Source organism: Colias croceus, chromosome 28 (genome assembly GCF_905220415.1).
Source record: "Colias croceus chromosome 28, ilColCroc2.1".
Taxonomy (NCBI): domain Eukaryota; kingdom Metazoa; phylum Arthropoda; class Insecta; order Lepidoptera; family Pieridae; genus Colias; species Colias croceus.
The window spans coordinates 955,278-978,690 of NC_059564.1; the positions used below are offsets into that span (position 1 = coordinate 955,278).

General features: G+C 35.8%; 2 protein-coding genes across 3 annotated transcripts; both read right to left on the minus strand.

Moving 5' to 3' along the window:
• Positions 1 to 5,377: 5,377 nt before the first annotated feature.
• LOC123704030 lies at positions 5,378 to 21,570 on the minus strand. Of its 2 annotated transcripts, XM_045652279.1 has the most exons (7): positions 21,179 to 21,570; positions 20,077 to 20,196; positions 19,453 to 19,540; positions 8,591 to 8,825; positions 8,491 to 8,515; positions 6,824 to 7,264; positions 5,378 to 5,491 (listed from the first exon to the last, which is right to left on the minus strand). In XM_045652279.1, exons 1-7 carry the CDS (start codon positions 21,358 to 21,360, stop codon positions 5,458 to 5,460), a joined length of 1,125 nt encoding a protein of 374 aa, XP_045508235.1. In that variant the 5' UTR covers positions 21,361 to 21,570; the 3' UTR covers positions 5,378 to 5,457. The 2 variants fall into 2 exon arrangements, with proteins under 2 accessions (XP_045508235.1, XP_045508234.1); XM_045652278.1 differs by having other exon boundaries at positions 8,491 to 8,825.
• Positions 17,473 to 19,444, minus strand: LOC123704029. The gene has a single exon (XM_045652277.1). It carries the CDS (start codon positions 19,381 to 19,383, stop codon positions 17,806 to 17,808), a length of 1,578 nt encoding a protein of 525 aa, XP_045508233.1. The 5' UTR covers positions 19,384 to 19,444; the 3' UTR covers positions 17,473 to 17,805.
• Positions 21,571 to 23,413: the final 1,843 nt, after the last annotated feature.

Sequence of the window (23,413 nt, forward strand, 5' to 3'; positions counted from 1 at the left end):
TTTTTGATATTTATATAATATTTAATCAATCATTTATACCTTTCACAGATTATAATTATATTTTATTTTAAGAAATACAAATATATTTACTCCACATTATTCTTATTTTATTGTATTTAGCCAATATTTACTTATTAAAAAAAATTTACTAACTTAACAGTACTATAAAACATCGCGATTTAACTATCTATAAATTCATGTATACAGAAAATATCTTTAGTCACTCAGATTTTTATTTATATATCTTTTTAAAGAAAAGTATAATATATTATTATGATATCGTATCCCCCTATAAAACGTCTTATATTAAATACTCGAACCAAAAAAATTGTCATTTCAAATAATCTAATATTTTATGTCTCTAAAAATAAGTCTATTTGAAAAGAAAAACAGTAAAAAGTAATTTTTCATTGTTTTTCGTAATAAATATAATGCCATCTCATATTCAAAAGAATTGAAGAGACGGCTATTTATCAAATTTAAAACATCAGCTAAGTATTTGTCGAATATAAATAAAAAATAAATAACCTACCAATTTCAATATTTCGAGTTCTTACATAAAATTTAAAAATGTATAATACCGATTTCGTATCATAGAAATGTATTAAATAAATATCTGATGTACATTTTAAAACTAAATTATTATTAACATCTATTACACGCCATAAATATTGTGAAAATGGAATAGAATGATAAGTGCGAGCGGGATAGCAATAGCGTGTAGTGTGTGTGCGAGCGAGAGGGTTATATAAAGCGCCAAAATTTTTTTTTATTGGCACAGACGTTAAATATGAAGGAATATAGCCAAATGTATGTAAATACTCTTTTGTAGAATATAATCAAATAAAAGTCAATTTTCCGACAGCAATACACGATTTTAGTGCAAAATTTAATGGTTTTACGTATTCTTTACTTTATTTTCTTATATGGTGCACCCACACAGAGTCGATGACAATAGACTATCATTTAAGTGGCTTTGTTTAGTTTTTTCATTCTAAAAACAATTGTATAATATGTATAATAAAAATCACCCTAAATTCGATTCTGATTAACTGTGTAGATGTACCATAATATACATTTTTTTTGTTCATTCTCATAATTATAATGTTTCGTCAACACACAACCAAAGTGCGATCTGTGTTGACACACCATAACATTGGTGTTTAGGATAATTAAAAACGATAATAAAAACAGTGTCAAGTAATTGTGTGGACATATCCGAGTGGAGACGGGTGAAATGGGTTGTATCTCTTTTTTACTAAAATCGTAATTTTAGAATATCGTATGTGTAAAATTTGTAGAATTAGTTAGACATTTTCTGTCTTACCACGAAAAACTTTAGACAGGGTTTAACTTTAAGCGCGGGTTCTCTTTAATCTGGTTTTGTCGTACTTCACATAAACTATTAAAGTGACAGATCCCTGGTTTAAAGTTAGACTGTGTTTAAATTGTTTTGTGGTAAGACCATTTGTTTGTATAGACTATAGAGGTTAAATAGCAATAAATAATGTATTTTGTTTAATATTTTATTCATAAAAATATGTTATTACAAGACAAAGTTCGTAAAGTTAGGAATGTTGTAATAGATTTTTCACAGTTAGGGAACAATTTAAAATGTCTAACTAATTCAAAAAACCGATTCGAGTGCTGTAAGTAAAATCCGTGCCAATAAAAGATCGATTCAATAATTTTCGATTCGATCCATTATTGACACGGACTATAGTATAGTTTAGTTCTGTAGTGTTGCCATATCCTATTTAAGTGATAATATAGAGACTGCTTTTGTTTATTTATAGTTAATTAAAAGACAGTTCACCCCACGATGTTTTTGTTTCTATAATATCCTGTTTGTGAACGAAATTCAGTGTAATAATGGAAATGTAATGTATATACGGTATTTCATTAAATCGTGAGATAATATGTGTTGTTTTTTTTACAATCCCGCCATTTTCAGATTTGAAATGATCTAAATTGATCATACAAAAAAGATTTGTGGTCTTAATATCATCATGGTAATTGGTAGAGAATTTCACAATAGTACAATGGCTTTAGCCTCTATGTATCTATACTAATATTATAAAGCTGTAGAGTTTGTTTGTTTGAACGCGCTTATCTCAGGAACAACTGGTCCGATTTGAAAAATTATTTCGGTGTTAGATAGCCCATTTATCGAGGAAGGATATAGGCTATATATCATCACGCTAAGACCAACAGGAGTGATTCACTGTGGGTAAAACCGCAGGGCACAGCTAGTTTATAAATATCAGTAAATTTTATATTTAATAAATCCATGTGATTGTGAAAGGCTAATATCATTGAAAACATCGGGAAAAATATACGTAACATATGCGTATGTTTATTCGGATTTGATTCCCGCTTAAAAACGGCTGCACTGATTTTAACGAGACTGAAATGAAATGTGATATAATAGCTAACACACATTTCATAAATTCACACGTAAAAGTTTTATTACATACCTGACATGTAACTACTACCTAGTTACAAGCTACAGATCGATAAACATTTTTTTTTCATTAGATCTCTACATTTAGTTATGACTAGATTTCCGGCCGCGGGTGGAAAGGATAACCCGCATAGTTCCCGATCCCGTGGGATTTCCGGGATAAAACCTATCCTATGTGTTAATCCAAGTTACCCTCTATATGTGTGCTAAATTTCATTGTAATCGGTTCAGTAGTATTTGCGTGAAAAAGTAACAAACACACACATCCTCGCAAACTTTCGCATTTATAATATTAGTAGGAATGATAGGATAGGATAATACAGGTACCTATTAAAATAATACAAACAGAAACAATCAAAGCCTAGTTTCATTTACATAGAATTTCATAGAAAGATGTAATTTGTACAAAATTGTTTATTTGAAAATTGGATCACATTATGGCAATATCGCCGTCCCCAGAAAATAAAATGATAACTGCAAAACACTTTTCAGGAAAAATAAAAAAACGATAATCGACTAAACTTGCTAAGCAATAGACGTAGAGAATTAAAAAAAAGGCTCAGTGGTAGCTAATTTTTAACCTTTTATTGTAGTTTATTGTGAAATAGTCATAATAACTTTATTCAAACTGAAGATAATTGCGATTTAAAAAGTTAGTAGTAGTAGCATTTGACCAACGACTAAATTTAAGCTAATGTACACTTATCATTTTACTGTCGTTATTATATTATTATATTAAAAATAAATACGGTAAACATTAATTAAAATCTATCTTCCTGATCGTAATCATAATATACATGGTCTTACCAATGGCGGCAAACCATATTTAACGAAAAAAAAAAATGATAATAGGCGTTCGTCATTATTTGACCCATTCGTTTTGCCACGTATATTTTTTTTAAGTTATTATCACGTAAAGGGTAAAGAAACTTTTTCACTATCATTATACAATAATTAGGTACCTTTTTTTCTAGTACGAATATGTTTTCGGAAAAAGCAGTGAATACCTATTATTGTAATCTATACATATAATAAATCTGTAGAAGGGTCAATTCTGTACATTGAAAATATTGAAAAAATAAATAGCAGGGGGTGTTACTGGATCGATACCAAACCCAAATATGTGATTAAAAAAATTTTTGTCTGTCTGTCTGTCTGTATGTGAAGGCATCACGTGAAAACTAGCGGTTCGATTTCGATGAAACTTGGTATAATTATACCTTATTATCCTGGGCGTAAAATAGGATACTTTTTATCCTGGAAAAATACGTAGAAAAAAATTAACCTTAATTTTTCAGTTTTATCCATAGACGTTGTTTCGTAGAACCGCGAACACACGTTGCGTATTATTATAGGCCTAGCCGTATTTGGGAATTGGGTCCAATAGATATTTATAAAATGTTATTGACAGAGGTACTCAAAATGGAGAAATAACCATCCACGCGAAGACCGACATCCGCGCGGACGGAGTCGCGGGCGGAAGCTAGTCTACACTAATATTATAAAGAGGAAAACATTGTTTGTTTGATTGAATGAATAGGCTCATAAACTACTGGACCGATTTTGATGAAATTTGGCACATACAATCTTTAGACCCTGAGAAAGAACTAACGCTATCTTTTATTACGAAAACCACGGGCGAAGCCGGGGCGGACCGCTAGTATCTTATAACTTTATGAATTATCATATGAATACAATACAAAAAAAAATATGTAGATGTGGTCATGTGGACTTATTTAGATTATGTAGGGTTCAAAATAATAAAACTATGGTAATGGCAGTTATCATTTTAGTCTCCGGGCGCGGCGTTATAATATCGACTCTCGATACTCAATAGATGGCGTGGTGTACCAATAGTAAAAACAGCTTCAGGCGTCTCCTTCATCGACACTTTATCAACAAAAATATTTATCTAAACAACTAGATTTCTTTTGAAACACTTGAATAATTCAAATTCCATCACATGATAGTTCATCCATCATAGTTTTAATGATTTTCAGTTTGATTTCACTCTACTTGGAGTAGGATAATAAAAAGTGAGATATTGCTAAAATACATTTCAAAATTTGCTTCACTCGTTTTATTCTTCACTCTATACCTACTTCTGACTGTGGTTTTTCTTTTATGAAAAACTATTCGTGCAATTTTATAAAAAATCGTGCATATGATAGATGCTCGCTCCTATTGATAAAAGAGTGATGTAATCTATACTAATATTATATAGCTAAAGAGGTTGTTTGTTTGTTTGAACGCGCTAATCTCGGGAACTACTGGTCCGATTTGAAAATTTTTTTCGGTGTTAGATAGCTCATTTATCGAGGAAGGCTATAGGCTATATATCATAACGCTACGACCAACAAGAGTGGAGCCACGGGGGTGAAACCGCGCGGAGCAGCTAGTATATATAGCCTGTTGAGTGTTGGGGTTGGCTGCTGTAGGCAACGGCGTTTATTAAATAATTCAAACCACTATGGTTTTCCTAACGTATTTTTCTCAATACTATAACCATAATTTTATGTACCTATTTATCTTATTATAGGCTGTTTTTTAGTTACATAGTTATATACAATTTATCTTTTATTTTCGACTCAGCAGTTCCTGAGATCAGCATGTTCAACCAAACTCACAAATTTAATAACATTATTGTAGACTAGCATTGCCCGCTACTTTGTTCGCATGTACTTAGTTTTGCCAAGTTCAAATCGAAATTAAATATTTCAAATAATCTATTAGGTACCTATACATTAACGAGGACTTTCTCTGGGAAAAGTTTCTTCAAAATCTGTCCAATAAATAGTTTTTATGTGAGTGTGGACAACAGATTTTCTATACGTATTAGCTTATATTAAAAAAAAAATACTCTTTTTTGAAAAGATTTTCAGAGGGACTAAACTAAAATAAATTAAAACACAGTAACTAAATATTTATTTATTATTTATTTCATAAATTAGTTTATAAATAAGTACTATCAAGTAGTTTCGGACGCCTTAATACTAACTTTTTCCATCTTTGATCAGCTTGTATACCCTGAAAAAAAACGAAATTATTGTTTATTTTGGGGTCTTTATTAAATGGTTTAGTTGTAAAAAAATCCAGAAGATAATTTAACACGCTTATATAACCACGCTTATGTAACCTGTATGTTTGTATGTAACCGACTCGACCACTTTAAACGGACAGATTTAATTCAAACTTTGTACACTTATGAATGATCGGTGACGATACAATAATACATTATTAATTATTATAGTCCTTAGTTTTTTAAACTATATAAATTATATTTATACTACTAGCGGTCCGCCCCGGCTTCGCCCGTGTAACATATTTATGTTTTCTCTACATAAGAACCATCCTCGTCCTTCAGGGAATATAATAAAAAAAGAATTATCGAAATCGGTCCACCCGTTCATGCGTGATGCCATGACCAAGGAAAACGGGTTTCATTTTTATAGATGTAGTGAATTATAGATTAACAAACATACTCACACAGTAGAAATTAAAGATTAACGGATTTTAAACGCAATTTATTCATTAAAATATTATCCCGTCGTTTCACTCGTTTCGCAAACTTTGCAGCGAGCTTGGTCACGGGGAGAAATGATACAATGAACTAGCTTTCCGCCCGCGTTTTCAAAGAAAAACCCGCATAGTTCCCGTTCCCGTGGGATTTCCGGGATGAGACCTAACTTACGTGTTAATCCAAGTTACTCTCTATAATTATGTGTGCTAAATTTCATTGTAATCGGTTCAGTATTTGCGTGAAAAAGTAAAAACATACATACATCCATCCTCACAAACTTTCGCATTTATTATATTTATTTATTTAAATAGGTACACATCACAGCTGACAATTTTGACTAATTATACACAAATTTAATCACAATCATGTTGCGGTAAAATGCCAGCCAAATTGTGTGTACACAGCACAATTGAGGTTAAAAAAAATTATTAAAAATTACATTATTTAGCACAATTCATAGATCAAGTCAAATATTTTTCTAAATACATGTCGTAAAATAAAAATACATCCTATATATAAAAATATATACTCCTACTTGTACATAATATAGGTAATATGTATTATAAATATTTAATTTCTTAATCTATACTTATCTATACTAATATTAAAAAGCTGTAGAGTTTGTTTGTTTGTTTGAAAACGCTAATCTCAGGAACTACTGGTCCGATTTGAAAAATTCTTTCGGTGTTAGATAGCCCATTTATATTGGAAAGCTATAGGCTATATATCATCACGCTAAGACCAACAAGAGCGGAGCAATGCGGATAAAACCGTGGGGCACAGCTAGTGTAAAAAGTGTATAATATTCGCGGAAAATCAAACAAGGAAATAATACTCACACAGTAGACCCATTAAAATTATCTCGCAATTTATATTCATATTTCTCATCATTTAAAACATCTGCCATTTTATCCTTAGCTTCAGATTTTTCATCACTCCCAAATAGTTTAAAAAACGACACAATAGCGTCATATTCAGTTTTATTGAAAGTGCCCAGAAACCTCAATTCTGTAAAAACATCTGCACTTGCGAAATCTATGAAGAAATCTATTATTGTGTTTAAAATATCATCTTGTGTTAGATCTTTTTGTTTTTCATTTGTATTTTGATTTGTTTTTTCTTTGTTATTTTCTTCTTTAATAGAATTATTATTTTTTGTAGATTCCGTCTGTTTTTGGTCCTTCGAGTCTTCATATATTTGGCTTTGGGCTGTATCTACCAAATCGTCTGGTATTATTAGATACATGTTTTCTGGCGCTTCTTTGTAGATAACGAGTTTTCTGTGTAATAAAAAAAAAATATTAAAATTTTTAAAGAATAGAAAAAAATGCATTTGATTGCTTAGAAAAAAAAACTAAATATCAAATTTCTACTTTAATTTACCTATAAATCTAAAAGTATTTAAAAGAGGGTGTGTACCAAGCACACATGTCAGAAGTGAAACTGCTTTGGCAAGATATGAAACAGGCAAGGTGTCCTACTGTTGGTATACTAAGCTCAAAGGAGGTTATAGTTTTGCATACGCTAAGTACGTAAAAAATACTTATAAAATTCCAGACGCATTTTTTTTATTCAAATAGATGAATTCTTAAAACTCTATGTGTACACCCATAACAAGCAACCCGCCCAATTTTGCCACCCGGACGTGAGCTATCGTTTAAGATTATGTTTTCATAGACAAAATGCCGGCTGCGCGAAATTAGAGAAGAAAACATTTTTTTTCAGGATTTTCAGGATAAATTTTTTGATGTAATTTTGTTGTTTAAGTATTTTTTACGTGATCAGTGTATGCAAAACTACAAGTCCCTTCGTGCTTATTATACCAATAGTGGGAAACCCTGTATAATAATTATAAAAATTTAAAACCAGTGTCTCTACATTAGTTAAGTTTAGTTTACAAATTAATATTTGCGAGAAAGATGATTCCTCATACATACTTGCAATATGTTCACATCTGAGGTATAACTGTAGTCAGGGACGAAAACTTAATGCATTTAAATTTTATAGGCTAAAGCAAAAAAGCTATACAACTAACGTTCTGACTAAAAAAAGAGCGTGTGTGCCGAGCACACGTGTCAGAAGTGAAACTTCTTTGGCAAGATTCAAAGATACCAAAATCCTTACTCGATGACGTGACGGTATTGCCTAGACGCGACCTTGAAATTTTACTCTCAACGCGCCTAAAGAAGCTTCACTTCAAAAACAAAAAATGTGTGCGTGTACTAGTGTACACACGTAAGAAGTGAAACTTCTTTATGAACTTATTAAAAAAAAAAAAAATTTACTAAGTATATGAAACTTTACAGAAATACGTTGAATAACGCGTGATAGGGATAAGAAAAGGATAGCGCGTAACTGAAACATGTCACTCGTAACGAAAAAATGTTACACTAAATTTTTTCCAACCCCGATAAAGAAGTTTCACTTCAAAAAGTTTAAATACATATTATCAAACTACCTGACTAAATCAAAAAAGTTAATCTAATTATTTTTTAATAATACTTACCGTTCCGGACGTACGCCATGACTCTCTGTAACCAAAACATAATCATTGAACGTGATAATTTCTCGCACAATATCCTTTTGAACGTCATCATCATATTTACCAGAAACAAGATGATCAGAATTAATCATTTCTTGTACCATTGTATGTATTATTTTGCGTTCCGATTGTTGTACTTTTTTGTCAAATTCGAGTTGGATTTTTTTGTCGTTTTTAACAAAGTCTAGTATTGTGAGTAAAACATTCGTTCGGAATTTATCTTTCGGTCTACTATTTGGCGCGCTTCTTTGTCGTACTTTCGGCGCGTTTGACTGGCCCAGTCCTTTCGTTTTTGTCGCCTGAAAAAAAAAATATTCTTTAGATTTTGATGACTATTGAATTTATTAGCATTTAAAATTAATGAGATTTTTTTTAAAGAATTGAAAAAATTCGATCACGAGGTGGGATTCGAACCCGCGCATTACAACTTTGCTGGGGCAATGCCTGCATGACCTCTCGGCCACCGATCTCACCAGATCTTTAAATATTTTCATGTATTGTGCAATATAGTTGAAAATACAATATCAAGATTAAAATTGTAAGCAAAAAGGATAACATAAATTAGTAAATGTGATGTTAGTCATAGTAATACGTCAATTTTAGTTCCCAGTAAAGGGACACAGAAAGTCAACAATACCTTTTATAGTGTAGTGTAGTCACGACGAACAAATGGGGACTTTGATACAACAGTCAGTACGATTTATATTTTTGTAATGAATAATAAAGTAAAAATCTTTCAAATAATGCGATAGGTATTAATTTCATACCAAAATCAAAATAATGACATAATATTATTATATAATATTATAATATTGTAATTACTTATTTATATAAATTAAATTATATTTGTAGTAATGGACATATAATTGTAAAAAGGGTAATAATTGACATATATTAAATAATTGTAAGTGAAAAAGGGTACATAATAGTTGACATAGATATACTATAATTATTATAAAAATGATATTTATGTAGTAAGACATTGACATTATATTGTTATAAATTGGCGATTTGTGCTGAACAATGAATTAAGTAACATCTGTAAATCTTCCACATTTCTTGCAAAATAAATCATTTCATTTCATTACCTCCGATATACTCGTATTATGCATTTATTTGATCAATGCCAAATATCTTCTGTTTATTAAAATCTACGTTTAGCACATTTTAGCGATACGTACAGTCGATTTCACAGCTTTCTCCAATTATGTTCTGTTTAGCTTATCCATCAGATAGAATGACAATTTTATAGTACTAGCTTCCGCCCACGACTTTGTACGTGCATCCCCGTTTTCCCCGTTCCCGCAAGAATTTCGGGAAATCATTTCTTAGCGGATGCCTACGTCGTAACATCTACCTGTATGCCAAATTTCAGCCCGATACGTCCAGTGGTTTGGGCTGTGCGTTGATAGATCACTATATCAGTCACCTTTGGGTTTTATATAGGTACATATAGATTCGTAATACATCCTCCACTAATATTATAAATGCAAAAGTTTGTGAGGATGAATGTACTCGTATGTGTATGTGTAGGTATGTATATTTGTTACGGATGATGTTACTTGCGTCCGTGGGATATACCATCTAATCCTAGACCCACCCCACACGTGTCCCCTGGGTGGTGCCAATCAAGTAACAACGCCGAGTCTCAGGCGGCGGTTAACTATCCTGACGAGCGAAAGCTTGCAAGATGATGATAGGAAATGATCATCAGCCCGTAAACCCTTGGTCATGTCTCGGGGGAACGGTGGTCTTGGCTTAATCGCCTGGGCCAAGAGGTAGTCCTCCTCTATAAAAAAAACCCCAATTCTAAGGTGGGATACGCGCCGATAGAATGAATGGCTGATGGGTTATCAGCTCCTAGCGCCAACCTCAATGGACCCGGCTAACATTGTTGTACAGTGCCTTCACACGGGAATGGGCGTTACCCTGTGTGTGACTTTCTAATCGACCCTACTCGTGGGAACAGAAATGGAATTGTCTCAAAAAAATACAAAAGCTACTGAATCCAATAAACCGCAAAATAAAACACTAACACAACAATTATTTCACCCAGCCTTGTTCAACAGGACTAGAACTCAATCTTTAACGAACCTAGACATCACCTCTCCATCCCAAACACAAGCACCTACTTGTGAAACCGAAAATGATGTATGGACGGAAGTCCCTATCAGAAAAAGACAGCGTGATAGTCCCGAAAACAATCCAACACAAAAACAAAAAAAACTTGACACCTACTGGCTAAGTCAAACTACTCCAACTTCTAACAGCTTCTCAGAATTGGATAAGGACATCCAAGAACCAACAAATAGTAAAGATATTGAAAAACCTGTCAAACCACCTCCGATATTTGTGGACAGAGTTAGCAATATAAAACCACTGCTTAAAATGTTAGATGACGTAGCAGAAAACAATTACGAGGTGAAAATCCTCCGGAATGAACAAGTCAGAATACAACCCAAAACTGCTGAATTATATACCAAAATAGTTAAGGAACTAAATGGAAAAAACACAGAATTTTACACATATAAACCTAAACAAGACAGATGTTTTAAAGTAGTGATTAAAAAACTTCACCCATCCACTGACCTGGAGGAAATAAAAGCTGAACTGGAAGCATATGGGCACAGAGTACAAAATATCTGGAATGTCAAACAAAGAATTACCAAAAAGGCCTTGCCAATATTTTTCATAGAAATAGAAGCCAACAGCAATAATAAAAACATTTATGACCTAAAGAGCCTACTACATTGCCGGATCAAAATAGAACCACCTAGACCAAAGCGAGACATACCACAGTGCGCAAACTGCCAGCAATATGGACACACTAGGAAATATTGCTTCAGAAAACCAAAATGCATTAAATGTGCTGGTGATCATGCATCAAGTAACTGTGAACGCAAAGGAAGGTCGGACTCAGTTAAATGTATACTTTGTGAAGGAAACCATCCTGCAAACTACAAAGGCTGCTCTGTTTACAAAGAACTTCAAAAAATAAGATACCCCCCGGAACCAATTAAACAAAGACACGTAGATAAGCGTAAAAGTAATCTGAACAAAGAAACGACAAACCATATTAAAGAATTTTCTGACAAGCTTACATATAGCCAAGCACTAACATCCAAAAATGAGGGTTCTCATTCACAACAAAATAATGAAAAGCAAATGACATCAGAGAAAACCACAGACATGAAGGAAATGATGAATACTATGACACAGCTCATGCAGCAATTGACTTCTATGACACACCTTCTAATGGAAATTATGACAAAATTATCACATTCAATGCCCTAAAAATTGCGATATGGAACGCTAATGGGCTCCCACACCACATCCTCGAAGTTGAGATGTTTCTAAAAATAAACAAAATTGATATCTTCCTATTATCTGAGACACACTTCACTAATAAAAACTACATTAATATACCAAACTATATTTACTACCAAACAATGCACCCAGATGGCACAGCTCATGGTGGTTCCGCAATCCTAATAAAAAATAACATCAGACACTACGAGACACATAAATATAGCACTCCTGAAATACAAGGGACAAGTGTAGTTGTTGAAGACTGGCGTGGTAATCTCACTGTCACTGCACTGTACTCTCCACCAAAACATAATTTAAAAAAAGAAGATTATATCCGCTTCTTCAGATCATTAGGACCCAGATTCATTGCAGGTGGGGACTACAACTCCAAGAATACTCTCTGGGGATCACGCTTAACCACTCCGAAAGGAAGACAGCTCCAGGCAGCCTTAAATGACCTTCAATTAGAAACGGTGTCTACCGGTGAACCAACTTACTGGCCAACAGACCCAAGAAAAATTCCAGATCTGGTAGACTTCTGTGTTATAAAGGGCATCCCATTAAATAACTGTAAATGCAAATCCTCTCTAGATCTGTCATCAGACCACAGTGTAGTACTAGTAGAAATATCTGAAAAAATTATTAGAACTGAACCTGCGACACGTCTGCATGGTAAAAATACTGATTGGGATATGTTTCGCAGAAGTGTAGAGTCCTGCATAAACCTCAAGCTATCGCTGAAAACCCAAGAAGACATAGAACAAGGTGTAGAACATTTTAATTACTGTGTTCAGAATGCAGCCTGGAGCAGCACTCCTGCTTCCAAAAGGTGTGACAAAGTGGACTGTCCAATGCCCATTCGCGAGCTGTTAGCGGAGAAGCGAAGAGCGCGTAAACTGTGGCAGCAAACCAGATACCCAAATGACAAAACACGTCTTAATAACATATCAGCCAAGCTCAAAAAACTTCTTCAAACTGCACGAGACGACGATATCGAAAGCCGCTTGCGTAATCTGGACGCCAAGGCTTCAAGTGACTATTCGCTCTGGAAAACCGTAAAGAAGATAAAAAGACCCATCAGTCACAAGCACCCTATTCGGAAAAAAGACGGCACATGGGCAAAGAGTGATCCAGAGAAGGGAGAAACCTTTGCGTCTCATCTAAAGGAAGTCTTTGTTCCAAATCCTTGCCAAAAAATTATGTCAACCGATATGAAGAATCGCCTTAAAAGCATTGATGATCCCTACCAGCTTGATCTCCCATTAAAGAAAATAAAAAAAGGTGAACTTATAGCGGTTATAAAAACTCTGAAACAGAATAAAGCTCCTGGATATGACCTTATAACTGTAAAAATGCTGAAAGAACTACCAGACTCAGCTTTAATATTTTTGACTCAGTTGTTCAACTGTATAATATCGAGAGGCATTTTCCCACGGCAATGGAAAGTGGCACAGGTCATAATGATCCTGAAACCTGGTAAGGCCCCAGAAGAAGTGTCTTCTTACAGGCCGATAAGCTTGCTTCCTATTCTTTCCAAAGTAATCGAGATTCTTTACTTGAAAAGGTTGAACTTCGTAATAGAAGAAAACAAAATCATACCGGACCACCAATTCGGATTCAGACAAAAACATGGAACCACAGAACAAATCCACCGACTGGTAGAAAAAATTCACAAAGCTTACGAGGCCAAAAAATACTGCAGTGCAGTGTTTCTTGATATATCACAGGCTTTTGATAGAGTTTGGCATCAGGGCCTGCTATATAAAATAAAAACTAAATTACCAACTAATCACTTCATATTTCTCAAGTCCTATCTAGAGGACAGACACTTCCAAGTAAGGCAAGGAGAATACGTAACGACCCTTCACAAAGCTCATGCCGGAGTTCCCCAAGGAAGTGTACTCGGTCCTACACTGTACCTGCTATTTACAGCTGACTTGCCCATGACAGATGGCGTGGTAATTGGAACTTTTGCTGACGACACTGCAGCCCTAGCAATCCACGAAAATCCAGTACAAGCTAGTGCAAACCTCCAAGTCTGTCTTGATAAAATTACTGAATGGTTATCAACCTGGCGAATTAAAGCCAATGAAAAGAAGTCTGTACAGGTAACATTTGCGACTCGTTACGGCTCGTGCTCACAAGTGTCTCTCAATGGAGTACCTATTCCTCAGGCTGATGGCGCGAAATACCTTGGCGTCTATCTGGATCGCAGACTCACATGGAGAACACATATTTTTACTAAACGTAAAGCCCTTGGCATTCAACTGAGAAAAATGTACTGGCTCCTCAACAAAAAATCCAAACTCTCGTTGGAAAATAAATTACTTTTGTACAAAAGCATCATTAAACCAATCTGGACCTATGGAATCCAGTTATGGGGAACTGCTTCCAACTCCAATATCGAAATCCTGCAAAGATTTCAATCGAAAATGCTTAGACTAGTTACAAACGCTCCTTGGTATGTTACAAACCAACAGTTACACCACGATCTTAAAATTCGAACAGTGAAAGACGAAATCAAGCACTCTATGAGCTCCTACAGAAAAAGACTTGATGAACATCCGAATTCTTTGGCCATGGATTTAATGAAAAACGACACAAAATTCCAAAGACTAAAAAGAAAAGCTCCCATAGATTTATAAAAAAAAAAAAAAACAAAAAAATAATAATAATAATAATACGGCTGGCATCACTGGATCGCCTGCCCTACAAGTCTCAATCCATTCATAACCAAGTGCTGAATGTTCTTGAACAGATTGCATTTATACATACCAAAAAAAAAAAAAAAAAAAAAAAATATTTGTTACTCTTTCACGCAAATACAGGGAAATTTAGCACACATATACAGGGTAACTTAGATTAACACATAGGATAGGTTTTATCCCGGAAATCCCGCGGTAACGGGATATATGCGGGTTTTTCTTTGAAACCGTTTGCGAAGCTGCGGGCGGAAAGCTAGTTGAACAATAATATTTAGCACGGCCCTGTCGCAATATGGTGACAGCATTGAAAGAAATGTCTTTATTTCGACAAAACACAGTAGAGTTTATGTATTATGTATATTTATTTATTACTAGCTTCCGCCCGCGACTCCGTCCGCGCGGATGTCGGTCTTCGCGTGGATGGTTTATTTCTCCATTTTGAGTAACTCTGACAATTATATCTTATAAATATCTATTGGACCCAAATACGGCTAGGCTTATACGCAACGTGTGTTCGCGGTTCTATAGAACAACGTCTATGGATAAAACTGAAAAATTAAGATTAATTTTTTTCTACGTATTTTTTCAGGATAAAAAGTATCCTATTTTACGCCCAGGATAATAAGGTATAATTATACCAAGTTTCATCGAAATCGAACCGTTAGTTTTCACGTGATGCCTTCACATACAGACAGACAGACAGACAAAATTTTTTTTAATCACATATTTGGGTTTGGTATCGATCCAGTAACACCCCCTGCTATTTATTTTTTCAATATTTTCAATGTACAGAATTGACCCTTCTACAGATTTATTATATGTATAGATGTTTGTCAGAATAGTAGGTATGTACCTACTGGCCAGGGGGAGTCAAATATAAACACAGGGCCTTTTCCCGGGAGCCCTGGGTGTACCTAAAGGTAATTGTAAATTGAAAAAGAGGCACTTAATTTTCAATTATAACTTTTTACATCCTGTTTGACTTGTAAAATTTTCACATTAGAAAATAATTTATGAATTGTATAACGCAAATGTCGACGGCATTCAGATTGAACGCTTTCAAACAATAATAAAACTACATAAACGACATTTATATATTTTACTAGCGGTCCGCCCCGGCTTCGCCCGTTGTACATGTTTACGTTTTCTCTACATAAGATCCATCCTCGTACTTCAAGAAATATAATAAAAAAAGAATTATCAAAATCGGTTCAGTCGTTTTTGAGTTATGCGCTTACCAACACATTTTGCGATTCATTTTTATATATAAGACTAGCGGTCCGCCCCGGCTTCGCCCGTGGTACATGTTTACGTTTTCTCTACATAAGATCCATCCTCGTACTTCAAGGAATATAATAAAAAAAGAATTATCGAAATCGGTTCAGCCGTTCTCGAGTTATGCGCTTACCAACACATTTTGCGATTCATTTTTATATATAAGAAGAAGATTAGTAATAAAAAGCATTTCTTAAATAAACAGTTTACTTATAATAAATTTTGACCAGAGAACAAAAACCATTTTTAATTATTGAATTATCCAATGAAAATAAGGTTTAAAAATAAATAGCTTGTCATTTAATGAAAGAGTATTCCCTTTTTCATTAAATGTTTTTTTACATTCGATCCGATGGGAGCTATTTGTTTGACGTAATCACCAAATAATTCATTATACATATATATAGCTAATTTATTTCAACTAATTATGTTGCACATTATCCGCATAAATCGTACAAAGAAAGTTCGCAAACAAACACGTCACTTCATGTCCTAGATCCTAATAACATATACAAATAATAAGAATAATAAAAACATTACGTGTGTAACTCGGGGACTGCCGCGGTAAAACTATTAGACCGGACTCTCAGTGGAGTTTCGTTTGCAAAAATAGCGGACCTAAATCTGACTTCTGATATATATTGTATAGATCCCAGACATCCTATAGACAGATGTTGCCAACCAGTTTTGTGGTCCCCCTGCCCGCAGGCCGCACCCCGGTAATTAAATATGGCATACAAAGAAAAAAATAAAAATTTCCAAAACATGCCGTGTGGGGTATCAAATGAAATAGCTTATTGAGTAGATCACGAATATATAGCATACTATATACATTTCTTACACTTTCTCTAAGATTTTTTAGAAAATTTACGAAAATGATCCATTTTTGAGTTAACTTTAAACCACTATAGATTGAAAACTCATGAATATATTTTTTAAGAGGGCTTATTCAATTTAACGCAAGTCAAAATCTCCGCGATCTATTGCGATAGATCGCGGCTTGCGCTATCCTTTTACTATGAACAGCATAGGTCCACAGGAAAGCGCCGAGCAACATGTCCTCTCTCTGGAAAGGCTCGCTGCCGACTGATTTTAATCGGGTCGCGCGCAGTGTTTTATAGTACTTTAAAAAAAATTGTAGAAAAATAATAGAGGTACCTTAGTTGATTTTTTAAATTTTATCTTATAAGTAAGACGTTCTTTTATTGCAATATGTATAAATTATATTCAACTAAGTCAAATATCTTGGTGAAAATAATCATTTTGTCGACTATAATTTCTAAAAAAATTCACATTGTTCGGATTTTAATTTCGTAAGTTAGGAGTCCAAAATAAAAAAATCTTTTAACTAACTATTTTAATAAGGATTTTGCAGTTAGTTAAAAAAAATTGTGTGTTAGATCTGTCAGCAATTTCAGATATTTTTAGCTTCGAAATTGACACTAAAAGTGAAATCAAGTAATCATCGGCTTAGTTATATTGATGGTATTCACAAATACTGTATTAATTGAAAAAAACTCTTAACTAACTATATAGACAATAAAATTTCCTAAAATTATTAGAAATTCATTTGTTTGTAAGATAAGTGGTTGATGGACAATCTAGTTTGAAAAATCACATATTTGAGCCAAACAGCGCACGGACCGCGTACACGGCCTTAAATTATTATTTTAAATAATTAACAATAGTCCATTGTTTACGATTCAATAGTTCGTACAGTGAAATAGTTGCATGGGGGAGTGGGGGGAGCATTCAAAGATGGATGTCTGGGACCTATACAATATATATCAGAAGTCAGATTTAGGTCCGCTATTTTTGCAAACGAACATCTCCTTGGAGCCTGCTCTATATTGCATAGCATCGCATCGCTGTGCCGGTAGGAGTGGGGGGTGTTAGGTTTTTCGTTACGGAATTTTTACATTCGGTCGCCGCGCTCAAAGTCTGAGATAAAAGCTATGCAATAGCTTAAAAACGTTCCTAAAACTCATTTTCATTTATTTCTGAACGATCCCCGGCCAGGCAGCCCGGTTCGTTTACGCTTGCCCCGTCGTAAAGTTCCTGAACGATCATAACTATTACTGGGACGAACATTTCTACCTCTAAAACTTTCTCTTTTAGGATTTTTTATAAAGGGTTGACGATAATTTCTACGAGGGGAGAAACTTCCCCTTAATTCATTGTGTACTGGGCTATCTTCTTGTATATGATCCCATTCTGGTTCAGAAAAACCTCTAGAAAAATTATTCCGATCGCTATCTTCATAATAATCCTTATAATAGTCATTATAATTCTGTGGGCTTTCATTATATCGGGAATAACTTTCGGAGTAATTTGGAGGTTCATAGTAATCTTCAGAATATGTTTCATCATAGTCTGGGGGTGGATAACCTCCGATATAAGGTTTAGAATGACCGTTACGTGGTAAAGAATCTTGGTAATAAGGTCTAGTTTCATGTTGTAGTGCGTCAGAATTTGGAAAGTAGGCTCTATCATCACGATCTAGGGGTGTAAAAGATTCAATTTGGTCCTGTAATACAGGTCTTCCTTTATACGTGTTTGTTGACATGTCTGGTTCTAATGAACGATTAGGCCCAATGTTAATGCCTAAAGCATCAGTCACACCATCAAATAAACTTTCCAACGAAATCGAGTTCGGATCGACGTCATAATTTATTTTGAACTGAATCGTCTTAAACCCGAGAACAGCTTTAAGACCGTTTTTCTTTAACGTTTCAAGGGATTTCGTGTCAATAATGAATGCGACTGCTAGACCGTTTCCTATAGTCCTTGCTTTAATAACTTTCCAGGATTCTGTATTAAGACCTTCGTTTTGAACGGCTAATAGATTTATAGCTTCGTCTATAGACTGGGCTTCATATTGTGGTATATACACCACCACACTTTCTTCAAGGACTTTTTCCTCACGAACGTGAAGAACCGCGTCCGGCCAAGGTATTAGTTTAGGCACTTCATCGAAAAGCCAATCCCTGCTATGTTCGTCTTCGCAAACTATTTGTACCCAGCCCGGTTTATGATCGAGGCTTAGAAATCTCGGTCCAATTCCCTTTGCACCGATTTTGAGAATGGCTTGATTTAACGCACGATGCACTGAATTCCTTTGGTCTTCGTTCATCATTCTGTAGTTGTAAATACCCACTTGTATGGGACGTTTAGCTTCTTTTGGTTGAGCATTGGATGTTTCAACATTATTATCTGGAGTACGGGAAGTTGTACACGTATTTTGTACATTTGCCAAGAGGTTTATCGAAAGTTGCGGGCCATATTCTTTAAGCCCACGACTTTCCCAAGCACTATATGGGCCATTTTGCAGCCCATATTGCCGTTCACGATTTCGCGACCCATAAATTTGTGGATTGTCTTTAGGGCCACAGTTTAGCCCTTTATCCTGCAAAGGCTCATCTAATAGGCCTTGTTTTTGCGTATCATTTGTAACCGAGTCATCTTCAGTAATCCCCTGATCAATTTTCTGCACTTCTTCCTTCAAATCTTTCAAAGTTTTCCGACACAAATGTATTGCTTTCTCCGGGGGAATGTTTGCTTTGCACATTCGTTTAAATCTACGTTTTGCGGCGCCGCTCAAATTACCGGTGCCATAGTTTCTACTCTGGCCACTTACGTAAGTTGCGTTTGGTGCTATTGGTTCTAAGATACCGTCGCCTGTTCTCCCGAGGCCTCCGCCTGTCCAGCCCATGCGTTGTAACATGCTGAAAATAATAGTTCTTTTAAGAGGGTAGATTGTATTATAATTGGAATACAATACAGACAATACAGATACAATACGATACAGAGGGACATCTATATAATTTAAAATTGTATATTTAAAAATTAACTTAAAAGAAAACTCATGAAATTATTGTAACTTTGAATTAAATATGTCCATTTAGGGTACTTTACCACCAATAATGTGCGAGGAATGTGTTTGTAAATAAGCAATAGTATCTAAACGTTTGTAACTTCAAAATAAAGATATGATATGATTTAATATTTTTTCTGCTTAATTACAAACACAATGTTGCTACTAGAACTATCTGCGCTTCGCGGTGACACCCGCATTGCTCCGCTCCTGTTGGTCTTAGCGCGATGATATAGCCAATAGCCTTCCTTGATAAATGGGCTACCTATCTAACACCGAAAGAATTTTTCAAATCGGACCAGTAGTTCCTGAGATTAGCGCGTTCAAACAAACAAAAAACTCTTCAGCTTTAAAATATTAGTATAGTTTAAGAATCAAATAACTTACCTATGTCCTGGTCCCATATCAACTGGTTTCTGCAGCGCATTATTTAACTGCTTCTCTATTCGGTTTTGGTTTGCATAATTTTGCATACTTTGATAAACATTTGTTTGCTTTGTTATGTTGCTGAAAAATATGAACAGTTTAAAATATGATTATAATTAAGTGAAGTCCCATGTCCCCTAGTGGGGTGAGGGGCAGATGCATTATACATCTGTTTCACTGATCAATTTTCTTTAGGGACAAGGAGGTGATAAGTCTTCTGTGTCCTGCTAGACCGAGATTTTTTTTTTCTTTGTCTCCACCGGGAATCGAACCCAGGCCTCTCGGTTCTACGCTCCCGCGTCAACCACTGTACCAATAAGGCGGTCATGATTATAATTTATAATATGTACATTTTTTTGCATGAAAATAAAATGAAAATGATTGATGAATGAATGAGGCATTGCAGAATGTAAAATCACACTGGGGCAGATGCAATTAAACATCTAATCAACTGCTTCCTTGGTACAGTGTTTTACACTTGAGCGTAGAACAAAGTTCATTTATTTATTAAGCTATTGCATAGCTTCTATCGCGGGCCTTGAGCGCAGGGACTGAATCGAGAAATTCCGTAACGAAAAAACCTCACGCTCCCCACTCCGACGGGCGGAGGTGTGGCTTGAAGGCATAGCATGCAATAGCTTTACCGCGGCAGTCCCCGAGTGCCACACGTTGTTTTTTTATTTCATGTTATTGTTGTGTGTTGAAATAAAGGTTATTATTATTATTGTTGTTTATGTTATCTGACTAAGTTACAATTAATGCTTGTTATATTTGTAAATAAGCCTTTACAAATAATTAGTTTTCTGCCCGCGGCTTCACCCACTTTATCTAAAACCTTATAAATTATATATTAAAACCTTCCTCTTGAATCACTCTCTTTATTAAACAAAACCGCATCAAAGTCCGTTGCGTAGTTTTAAAGATTTAAGCATACATATGGACATCCCTATGTCCCTATATACATAAAACAAAGTCGCTTTCTCTATCCCTTTAAAGGGATATAGGGACAGAGAAAGTGACTTTGTTTTATACGAAATAGTGATGATTACGGAGTTAAACATACCAGCCTTTATACAGATCATCTCTTGTTACTATACCATCGTCAGCTTGCGTGGTCGTTGTTACTACTTTGGTAAAATCATGTGTAACCGACTTCGTAAAGAAGTTCCCATAATCGCTTCTAGCCAATACAGATATATTTGTAGAGGGCTTCTGATTTTTATCGTTAGATCTCCTTGAAAGCATTGTGTACAATCGAAAATTGTATTACAATGTATTGGCACGGTTTTACATCGTTACAAAAAGTGTAGATGAGTTGAACACAAAATATGAATTTAGGGTCATTTATTATGTATTTATTTAGTATAACGGATATTGTTTTCATATAATTAAACTATTTTTCGTAAAATATTTGTTTTCAAACACACATGACACACACTGCACTTCTATTTTTTGACTATTGACAAATGACAAATAATATTATAGTCAATCCTTGAGTCAATCAATAATAATGACGTCGATGATACAAGGCAATTTGACTTTTTTTTTTTTTTTTTTTTTTTTATGTCAGAGCAAGCAAAGGGGCAGGTGGGCCACCTGATGGTAAGTGGTCACCACCGCCCATAAACACTTGCAACACTAGAAGTGTTAAAGGTGCTTTGCCGGCCTTTTATGGACAAATAAGCTCTTTTCTTGAAGGCCCCAATGTCGTAGTTGTTCGGGAACACCGCAGGTGGCAAATCGTTCCACAGTTTCACCGTACGCGGAAGGAAGTTGCGGGTGAAGCGGACAGTGGTGGAGCGCCAGCCATCCAGATGGTGCGGATGGAACTGGTTTTTACGGCGTGTGGTCCGGTGGTGGAACTGTGCGGCTGGTAGTAGGTGGAACAATTCCTCAGAGCACTCCCCATAGTAGATTCTGTACAGTATACAGAGAGACGCAACGTCTCTTCGCACTGACAGAGGATCGAGCCTATCGGAAAGCCTACGGTCATCGACAATTCGAGCTGCTCGACGTTGGATGCGGTCAAGAGGAAGGAGTTGATACTGTGGGGCTCCGGCCCAGAGATGAGAACAGTACTCCATATGCGGTCGCACCTGAGCCTTGTACAGCTGAAGTCGGTGGGCCGGCTTGAAGTACTGTCTCGATCTGCTGAGCACACCAAGCTTTTTCGAGGCTAATTTAGCCTTCGCTTCCAAATGACTGCGGAATTGAACGTCACTCGAGATTTCAACTCCGAGGATTCCGATTTTCGGCGATATACTAAGGGGAGTACTCTTAAACCGAGGTTCTACGACAAATGGGGTCTTTTTAGCGGTGAACGCGCAAACCTGTGTCTTTTGGGGATTGAACTCAACAAGATTAAGTTCGCCCCAATCCGAGACTTCTTGAAGGGAAGACTCGACTTCAGACACAAGTTTGTTTCGGCTCTCATTGAGGCTTTCCTTTGAGGTGTTCGCACGGCCGGGATAAAGAGCATCCCCCGTACTGTCGTCTGCATAGCAATGGATGTTACTGATTTGTAACAAATCATTGATATGCAGAAGAAACAGTGTAGGAGATAGCACGCAGCCTTGTGGGACACCAGCATTCACATAAAGAGGCTTAGAGCAGGAACCGTCGATAACGACCTTAATGCTCCTCTCTTCCAGGAAGCTGGCAACCCAATCGCATAACCTCGCAGGAAGTCCGAAAGATGGTAATTTCGCTAGAAGTGCCTTGTGCCAGACCCGATCGAAGGCTTTCGCTACATCCAAACTTACAGCCAATGCTTCCCCTTTACTCTCAACCGCCTCCGCCCATCTGTGGGTGAGGTACACCAAAAGATCACCAGTCGAGCGACCACTACGGAAACCGTATTGCCGGTCGCTTAACAGCTGGTTCTCCTCCAGGTACCTCATGAGCTGGCAGTTAATAATGGATTCCATTATTTTGGAGAGTAAAGAGGTGATGGCGATCGGTCTGTAGTTAGACGGATTTGAGCGATCGCCTTTTTTAGGGATTGGGTGGACAAGAGCAGTCTTCCACGAGTTCGGAACGATTCCTTTGGCGTAAGAGAGCCGAAAAAGACGCGTTACAACCGGTGCCAACTCAGGAGCACATGTCCTAAGCACAATAGGGGAGACTCCATCCGGCCCTGTCGACTTATGGATGTCAAGGGAAAAGAGAGCGTTTCGAACGGCACGTTGTGTGAAACGTATATCCGCCATTGAATGGTTGCACCGCGGGATGGTAGGCGGTGTCTTTCCCCTGTCATCAAGAGTCGAGTTCCTAGCAAAGAGAGCGCCCAGGAGTTCGG